The sequence below is a fragment of the Salvelinus sp. IW2-2015 genome, linkage group LG4p (genome assembly GCF_002910315.2).
Source record: "Salvelinus sp. IW2-2015 linkage group LG4p, ASM291031v2, whole genome shotgun sequence".
In the NCBI taxonomy this organism is placed as follows: Eukaryota; Metazoa; Chordata; class Actinopteri; order Salmoniformes; family Salmonidae; genus Salvelinus; species Salvelinus sp. IW2-2015.
This window is the reverse complement of record NC_036841.1, coordinates 9682694-9692972: the sequence shown is the minus strand read 5'-3', so window position 1 is coordinate 9692972 and position 10279 is coordinate 9682694. Positions and strand designations below refer to the sequence as shown.

The 10279-nt window shown below is 40.5% G+C and overlaps 1 protein-coding gene across 1 annotated transcript; it reads left to right on the top strand.

The window, feature by feature from the left end:
* Positions 1–5638: 5638 nt before the first annotated feature.
* LOC111957664 (T-cell surface glycoprotein CD3 epsilon chain-like) lies at positions 5639–9894 on the top strand. The gene is made up of 4 exons (XM_023978579.3): positions 5639–5899; positions 7880–8017; positions 8243–8298; positions 8604–9894. The coding sequence occupies exons 1-4, from the start codon at positions 5824–5826 to the stop codon at positions 8658–8660; spliced, it is 327 nt and encodes a 108-aa protein (XP_023834347.1). The 5' UTR covers positions 5639–5823; the 3' UTR covers positions 8661–9894.
* Positions 9895–10279: the final 385 nt, after the last annotated feature.

Here is a 10279-nt window from a genome sequence, read left to right as displayed (position 1 = left end):
TTCATCGTTTCGAAGCCCTCCCACCGGGGACCTTTTCCAGGCAGAGTCATAACATTTACTCCATTCTTATGAAGTTGAGGTTGACAAATCTTCTTGTCCATCCTGTTAAGACACTACATTATTCGGATTCCACCCACTAGGCACACACTAGTTGAATCAACTGTAACGTTGTTTGAACCAAAGTGGAATTAACATCTCTGTCCAGTGGGCATTTTTACTGTCATTCCATTCCAAGACTGCATTTCTGGTGCTATTCATGGATTTTGTTCACTGTTGAGTTAATCCTATAGCACTTCTCCTCATWTCTCCTCTCATCAATGATAGGTTACTTGTAAATGCATTGAGACCAGACCATAGTAAAAAAAAATAAGGTTTTTGTTCCCCATACAGTGCATTTGGAAAGTAGTCAGATCTCTTGACCATTTACACATTTTGTTACATTACAGCCTAATTCTAAAATGTATTGAATAGTTTTCCCCCCTCATCAATCTAAACACAATACCCCATAATGACAAAGCAAAAACAGGTTTTTATAATTTTTTGCATATGTATTAAAAATCCCAAACTGAAATATCAGATTTACATACAGTAGAAGTCGGAAGTTTACATACAATTAGGTTGGAGTCATAAAAACAATTTTTTCAACCATTCCACAAATTTCTTGTTAACAAACTATAGTTTTGGRAAGTCGGTTAGGACATCTACTTTGTGCATGACACAAGTCATTTTTCCAACAATTGTTTACAGACAGATTATTTCATTTATTATTCACTGTATCACAATTCCACTGGGTCAGAAGTTTACATACACTAAGTTGACTGTGCCTTTAAACYATGCAAGTTTCTGTTTGAAAAAGCTAGCCTTTACTTTCCTAACTGCCTGTGTATAATGGTTCCTAACTTCCCTGAAAAGTTGCATATCGCGGGGGCTGTTCGATGCTAATGGAGAACGCCACAGGATGTTTTTGTGCTGGTCAAGTGCAGTCAGGTCTGGAGTGAACCAAGGGCTATATCTGATCCTGGTTATACATTTTTTGAATGGGGCATGCTTATTTAAGATGATGAGGGAAGCACTTTTAAAGAATAACCAGGCATCCTCTACTCCTTCCAGGATACACGGGCCAGGTCGATTAGAAAGACCTGCTCGCTGAAGTGTTTTAGGGAGAGTTTAAATYATGAGGGGTGGTCATTTGACCGCAMACCCATTACGGACGCAGGCAATGAYGCAGTGATCGTTGAGATCCTGGTTGAAGACAGCAGAGGTGTATTTGGAGGGCAGGTTGGTTAGGATTATATGTTTAGAGGAAAAAGGGGAAGGCCTGCAAGCCGAAGAACACAATCCCAACCGTGAAGCACGGGGGTGGCAGCATCATGTTGTGGGGGTGCTTTGCTGCAGGAGGGACTGGTGCACTTCACAAAATAGATGGCATCATGAGGCAGGAAAATTATGTYGATATATTGAAGCAACATCTCAAGACATCAGTCAGGAKGTTAAAGCTTGGTCGCAAATGGGTCTTCCAATTGGACAATGACCCCAAGCATACTTACAAAGTTGTGGCAAAATGGCTCAAGGACAACAAAGTCAAGGTATTGGAGTTGCCATCACAAAGACCTGACCTCAATCCTATAGAAAATCTGTGGGCAGAACTGAAAAAGCGTGTGCAAGGAGGCCTACAAACCTGACTCAGTCACACCAACTCTGTCAGGAGGAATGGGCCAGAATTCACCCAACTTATTGTGGGAAGCTTGTGGAAAGCTACCCGAAACATTTGACTCAAGTTAAATAATTTAAAGGCAATGCTACCAAATACTAATTGAGTGTACAGTGGGGAGAACAAGTATTTGATACACTGCCGATTTTGCAGGTTTTCCTACTTAACAAAGCATGTAGAATTTTTATCATAGGTACACTTCAACTGTGAGAGACGGAATCTAACACAAAAATCCAGAAAATCACATTGTATGATTTGTAAGTAATTAATTTGCATTTTATTGCATGACATAAGTATTTGATACATCAGAAAAGCATAACTTAATATTTGGTACAGAAACCTTTGTTTGCAATTACAGAGATCATACGTTTCCTGTAGTTCTTGACCAGGTTTGCACACACTGCAGCAGGGATTTTGGCCCACTCCTCCATACAGACCTTCTCCAGATCCTTCAGGTTTCAGGGCTGTCGCTGGGCAATACGGACTTTCAGCTCCCTCCAAAGATTTTCTAATGGGTTCAGGTCTGGAGACTGGCTAGGCCACTCCAGGACCTTGAGAGGCTTCTTACCAGTTGCCCTGGCTGTGTGTTTCGGGTCGTTGTCATGCTGGAGACCCAGCCACGACCCATCTTCAATGCTCTTACTGAGGGAAGGAGTTGGTTGGCCAAGATCTCGCGATACATGGCCCCATCCATCCTCCCCCAATACGGTGCAGTCGTCCTGTTCCCTTTGCAGAAAAGCATCCCCAAAGAATGATGTTTCCACCTCCATGCTTCACGGTTGGGATGGTGTCTTGGGGTTGTACTCCCTTCTTCTTCCTCCAACACGGCAAGTGGAGTTTAGACCAAAAAGCTCTATTTGTCTCATCAGACCACATGACCTTCTCCCATCCTCCTCTGGATCATCCAGATGGTCATTAGCAAACTTCAGACGGGCCTGACATGTGCTGGCTTGAGCAGGGGGACCTTGCGTGCGCTGCAGGATTTTAATCCATGACGGCGTAGTGTGTTACTAATGGTTTCTTTGAGAGCAGGGGCTCTCTTCAGTCATTGACCAGGTCCTGCCATGTAGTTCCTGCTGATCCCTCACCTGCCTCATGATCATTGATGCCCCACGAGGTGAGATCTTGCATGGAGCCCAGACCGAGGGTGATTGACCGTCATCTTGAACTTCTTCCATTTTATAATAATTGCGCCAACAGTTGTTTCCTTCTCACCAGCTGCTTGCCTATTGTCCTGTAGCCTATACAGCCTTGTGCAGGTCTAGAATTTTATCCCTGATGTCCTACACAGCTCTCTGGTCTTGGCCATTGTGGAGAGGTTGGAGTCTGTTTGATTGAATGTGTGGACAGGTGTCTTTTATACAGGTAACGAGTTCAAACAGGTGCAGTTAATACAGGTAATGAATGGAGAACAGGAGGGCTCTTAAAGAAGGTCTGTGGGAGACGGAATTCTTACTGGTTGGTAGGTGATCAATATATATGTCATGCAATAAATGCAAATTAATTACTTAAAAATCATACAATGTGATTTTCTGGATTTTTGTTTTAGATTCCGTCTCTCACAGTTGAAGTGTACCTATGATAAAAAATGACAGACCTCTACATGCTTTGTAAGTAGGAAAACCTGCAATATCGGCAGTGTATCAAATACTTGTTCTCCCCACTGTATGTAAACTTCTGACCCACTGGGAATGTGATGAAAGAAATGAAAGCTGAAATAAATCAATCTCTCTACTATTATTCTGACATTTCACATTCTCAAAATAAAGTGGTGATCCTAACTGACCTAAGACAGGGAATTTTTACTAGGATTACATTTCAGGAATTGTGAAAAACTGAGTTTAAATGTCTTTGGCTAAGGTGTATGTAAACTTCCGATTTCAACTGTAAGTATTCAGACCATTTACTCAGTACATTGTTGAAGTACCTTTGGCAGTGATTACAGCCTTCGAGTCTTCTTGGGTTTCACCTGTATTTGGGGAGTTTCTCCCATTCTTCACTGCAGATCCTCTCAAGCTCTTTCAGGTTGGTTGGGGATCATTGCTGCACAGGTATTTTCAGGTCTCTCCAGAGATGTTCAATCGGGTTCAAGTCCTGGCTCTGGCTGGGCCACTCAAGGACATACAAAGACTTGTCACGAAGCCACTCCTGCGTTGTTTTGGCTGTGGGTTGTTGTCCTGTTGGAAGGTGAACCTTTGCCCCAGCCTGAGGTCCTGGGTGCTCTGGAACAGGTTTTCATCAAGGATCTCTCTGTACTTTTCTCCATTCATCTTTCCCTCGATCCTGACTAGTCTTCCAGTRCCTGCCGCTGAAAACATCCCCACAGCATGATGCTGCCACCACCATGCTTCACTGTAGGGATGGTGCCAGGTTTTCTCCAGATGTGACACTTGGCATTCAGGCCAAAGAGTTCAGTCTTGGTTTCATCAGACTAATGATCTGAGAGTCCTTAGGTGCCTTTTGGCAAACTCCAAGTGGGCTGTCATGTGCCTCTTACTGTGGAGTGGCTTCCGTCTGGCCACTCTACCATAAAGGCCTGATTGGTGGAGTGCTGCAGAGATGGTTGTCCTTCTGAAAGGTTCTCCCACAGAGAAACTCTGGAGCTCTGTCAGAGTGACCATCAGGTTCTTGGTCACCTCCCTGACCAAGGCCCTTCTCACCCCGATTGCTCAGTTTGGCTGGGCAGCCATCTCTAGGAATAGTTTTGGTGGTTCCAAACTTCTTCCATTTAAGAATGATGGAGGCCACTGTGTTCTTGGGGACCTTCAATGCTGCAGAATGTTTTTGGTACCCTTCCCKAGATCTGTGCCTCGACACAATCCTGTCTCTTTGACCTCAGGGCTTGGTTTTTGCTCTGACATGCACTGTCAACTGTCAATTTACCACAGGTGGACTCCAAACAAGTTGTAGAAACATCTCAAGGATGACCAATGGAGACAGGATGCACCTGAGCTCAATTTCATGTCTCATAGCAAAGGGTCCAAGGTAGTTTTTTAAAATGTTATACATTTGCAAACATTTCTAAAAACCTGTTTTTACTTTGTCATTGTGAGGATTTGTGTGTAGATTGATGAGATAATATGTTTTTAATATTTCTTTTAGAATAAGGCTGTGAAACGTAACAAAATGTGGAAAAAGTCAAGGGGTCTAAATAGTTTCCGAATGCACTGTAGACCCACTATGATGCCAACCTATAGTCTCCACATCCTCATCATACCTTCCTATCCCTTTAACTGGCATTCGTTGCAAACGTTTGGAATATAATGCTGACATTTGAAATAGTAATGAATATGCCCTATATTTAATGTTTTGATGGACTCCTGGTACGGTTTACATTGTTACTAGCTATGCAGCTAAAATAAGTCTGTTATTACCAAATCACCAACCAAGTAACCAACTTTTGTGCCAATACAATTCTGTATAGGCTATAGGTCATGCATGGCATTTATTTATTTATTTCACAAATCAAAGCTAGAGTAACGGAATTGTCAAATAACAAATAATTAGGAAGTTCACTGACTGAATCCAGCAGGGGGCATAACTGTCCTATGGTGTGGCCTCGATATTAAGTTGGCGTACCCCTGTTCCCAYTTCCTTCTTTATGGTACATACTGTATTTCTCATTATATATGTATACATATATAAATATATTTTGTCKAAATGTTCGCTATTACTACACATAAAAAAACATAAAAAACACCTTCAAAAACACAATACAGTAAATGTGATTTGAAGTTAGATCAAATAATGAATATGCTGTTCAATTTTTAAAATTATTTTAATCATTTCGTTAACTACTAAATTACTATATTTCTATATTCAGTGTAAAGCCTATGGAACGATGTGTGTAACAGCAGAACAATCAAAACCTCATCTTGAAAAAAGGTCTTCCTGTTAGATAGATAGAGAGAGAGAGAGAGAGAGAGAGGCAGAGAGAGAGAGAGAGAGAGAGAGAGAGAGAGAGAGAGCGGGCTTTGAGAGAACTATTGACTTTTCTAAACACAACATTTTCAGACTATATTCACATAAGTACTGTAGATCTCCAGCACTTAAATTCAGACAGAATACAATAATCAAAATACACTTGACTTACCTTGAGAGACAGAGAAGACATGAACAGAGTTAACGTGAGTGGTGCGCTCATCTTCTTCATGGTCGCCATCACTGCTGTGCAGGGACAAAAATCAGGTTGAGATGGTTTCTATGGTTTCTTTGTTCAAATCAGTTGTCCTATATTTACATTTATTACAATGTAGAGATTGATTGTATTAAATAAAAAAATATATGGTTTCGTTATATATTGAAAGTATTTACGGTTCTTCTCAATAGTGTACAAGCAATTCTGGGATCTGTGTTGAAACGTATCCATAGCAGAACATCAATGATCAAATGCTCAAATAGATTTACAGAACTTCTGATCATTTTATTGCCTTAGTACCTGGCTTGCATATCTTACACCACCTTTTGCAAAACTTTAAATACAAATGTCCTCAGTGAATACTAAACTCACTGTCAAGTGTTCAGTTCAAGAATATGAACACATTGTTTTCATCAGAAGATAAATGTTTCCCGTAATCAGTAACTACTACTGCACAAAAGTCTCACATCAGTGTCATACCATGTACAATATATGGAAAGATCTAGGCAATGGGGACTGTGTAATTGTTATGATTTTTCACAATATTGCAGACAATGAAGTTGGGTTACTTTTACGTAACCTTGGGTTACTCCTAAGTCATCATAGCCACATTGTGTCCTTCCATTATAGAGCTTTGCTTTAATGTGGATTTAGGCCTTGTCACGCCCTGACCTTAGAGAGCCTTTTTATTCTTTATTTTGGTTAGGTCAGGGTGTGACTAGGGTGGGTACTCTAGTTTTGTATTTCTATGTTGGCCTGGTATGGTTCCCAATCAGAGGCAGCTGTCTATCGTTGTCTCTGATTGGGGATCATATTTAGGCAGCCTTTTCCCACCTGTTGTTTGTGGGATCTTGTTTTTGTGTAGTGCCTGTTAACACTGCAATTGTGTCACGGTTCGTTTGTGTTCTGGATTTGTTTTGGGGGGTTTCATTGATTAAAACATGTGGAACTCTATGCGCCTTGGTCCAATCATTCTAACAATCGTGACAGGACTATACATTCATATCAAGTATGTTCCTCCATTGTCCTCAACCTTATTTATATTGTGGATTGTGTTTCGGTGCACCAATGAAAAGTCTACAAAACTATAAGCAAACCAACCTTTGTATTGAATACATGGAATTGTATTGTGATGATACCAATGAACGAATCCTGCACACAATGTGCATTTTTTTTATCAGGAATAATATTTTGTGTATGAAATTGTTTGGAGAAATATGCYTCAAAGGAGAATAGTTCCCCATAATTCTGCACTTTTGGATAGTTGTACTCAAATGTTTTATCATCATGATTAAGTGACTGCAAAGAAAATSTATTGATCTACTGGGATTTTTTAAAGACAGACTAACTTTCTGTTTTGTCTGCTTGGAYTCAAGAGATATGTATAGTTGTGTATCTTTTTGCAGGCATGTTCTTTTGATAAATTTTTTCGCATTTTTGACGGTATAATATAGTTTTGATAAATGTACTGTATATGTGTTGAGAAGGCAACTACAATGACTGTTTTCCAACAGGCCATAGAGTTCTGTGTCTTGTGGACTCTGTTTTGAAAATCGACAGCATTGTTACAAACAACTGCTTGTACGTGATTGAGAAACTGTAATGTTGAATGTCTTGTTTGGTGTCAATTCAATAATTCAATGTTAGTTAAAAAAAAGTTAGCTGTGAAGTAAATACTTTTTTGTATGCATTAAATAAATGTAAAGAGTATCCTTCTTGAGAAGCGTTGTTACTATGACATGTCCCGGGGGTGAATTAAAGAAAAAAGATGACTCCTAATTTACATTAGATAAGAGTGATAAAAGCAAAGGAATCATAAATGACATTGTGGAAAATGTTAAAAGACAGTATTACTGCAATTCTTCAACTGTAATTTAACAGTTATACATCAAAGGAAAAGGTAAGAAATGCCCCAAAAATATTTACATTCATTAACACATCTTCTTTTTCCTTCTTCCCTTCATACACCCTTCCCATGTTTTAACWAAATTTGACTACTAACCCGATCTGTATTGTTTTTYGTMTTGCAGTGTGTGAGAACTGCGTTGKGCTGGATGCGACTCTGGTTACCGGGGTTATTGTTGGGGACCTGCTGGTGACAGGAGGGGTCATCTTCATTGTGTATAGCTGGGCCCAGAAGAAGTCTGGACCTGCTGRACCCCAAAAACGTAATGCTGTTACCATCTGCTTATCCATCAGCCAACAGTGGCACTTGGTGYTAAGGAGCGCTCTCAACTATTTAATTTGACCATACCCAGGACTACTCGACAGCAAAGTATTCACAGATCATAAAAATATCAATTCCCTGTGGCATAGTATTGATKATTTCTTATCGGTACAGCAAAAGTTTATTTATTAATTTTATACTATTTTATATTTGGTTTTGCCCTTAGCGACGTACCGCTCAGCAGGCCGTGGTCCACCAGTGGTGCCAAGTCCTGACTATGAGGTAGGCTGTCGACCACTACCTCTTGTCTATCTCTCCATCTGTATTTTGTGCTTTTATTCCATCCGTATCTCCTACTTATTCTTCATTCCACATCTCATGGTTAGCCAATGTCTGTCAGTATTTTAGGGAGATGGTCTAGGCTAGCTATTCACATTACTTCTGGTGAAGATGCATAAAAAAGTGGGGTGTTGCAATGGAAACTGATCTGTGAATCTGACTTAATTAAGTCAGATTCACAGACAAGTTTAACAACAACAAATAGCTACATCAGTCAGCTACATCAGACTTTATTTTCCCCCTGACAGCCCCTTAGTGTGGAAACCCGCAGCAGAGATATCTACGCTACCCACAGGACTGGGTAGACTATCCTCTCACCAGACCACACCTCTTCTCTAGGACCCCTCTGATGCCCTGGACCAGCAGGCCTCAGTTCACCCTGCCATCAGAGGAGGGGAGAAGGCTCTGTAGTGCTTAACATAAACTTAAAGAGCTTCTTATTTTAGCTTGATGTGTGATATTATGATTTAGTTAAAACTATAGTTTAGAATTACTGTAACTAGCGATAATAGTGATCAACATAGTGTTGCTCTGGAAKATAGAGATATAAAGATAGGAAGATCTTTGTAATGACTTTTAGATGTTTGCTGTACTGAAAAACAACTTGTACATAGCTGTGTAGATCAACTGTTGTAAAATGGTATCAATGCTTGCAGATGCCAAGTTCTTCCTCCTCACAATGTTAATGCTGCCTGTATATACAGTGAGTYTACAAAACACCATCCTAATATTGAGTTGAACSKCCTTTTGCACTTAGAACAGCCTCAATTCATTGGGTTATGGACTACAAGGCGTCGAAAGCATTCCACAGGGATGCTGGCCGATGTAGACTCCAATGCTTGCCACAGTAGTGTCAAGTTGGCTGGATGTTCTTTGGGTGTTGGACCATTCTTAATACACACAGGACACTGTCTTGCCCATTCACTCTCTGAATGGCACACACACACAATCCATGTCAAAGCTTAAAAATCCTTCTTTAACCTGTCTCCCTTCAACTATACTGATTGAAATGGATTTAACAAGTGAAGTCAATAAGGGAAGTCAATAACAATATCATTCACCTGGATTCACCTGGTCAGTCTATGACATGGAAAGAGCAGGTGTTCTTAATGTTTTGTGCAGCTAGCGTATTAGCACATATACAGTTATATCTTGCATTGATTCTAGCTACTTCATTGTGAGCCACTATGACACAAAGGAAATGTTTGTTTTATGAAGTGTAGTGTCATGCGACTAAAGAGTCMAGCTAGTTTGCGGTTCTTTATCTTCAGTCGGCTCTCATGCCTTAAGCCGCAGATGCCTGCACCCCTTACGCTTACAGTAAATGATGGTGGATGATTGGCCAGGTCTCTCTGTTGCTAATCATGGGGATCTCATCGGAAACATGTCATATATGAGTGTAGGCAGACTTTACTTACCCGCATCAGTGGAAAGTGCCTTCCACTAACTTTGTGTTGCAAGCATGTAGTGGAAATAATGTCTACTGGATGTATTTAAAAAWAWATATTTTGACAAGAATAAAGACCTTACGACATTCAAGTGTAGGTGTCTATAGTTGCTTCCTACCATTTTGTATCAATGAGTGACTGGATAGATCAATCCAGCCCTGCACAGCTGATTAATCAAATTATGGTCCAGAGTGAAGACCATGAACATGGAGCGTGCACACCTGGAACACTGGAGTGAATGGGATCTGTTAGATCTGATCAACAGTGYTTCATTTGGAGAATTTGAGTGTTGTGTTAAATGTGTCTGTTTGGTTGATTTGTGTGAGTGTGTCTGTCGGTGTGTGTGTGATGTGAGCATGGATATGTGGGTGTTGGTTGTGTACGCTGTGAGCTCTGTGTTGTTTGAGCTCTTCCGTTTGATCTCCTCTCTAAGCTCCGTTAGGAAACCGCACTTTGTAGACTAGCAGAAGTAAATC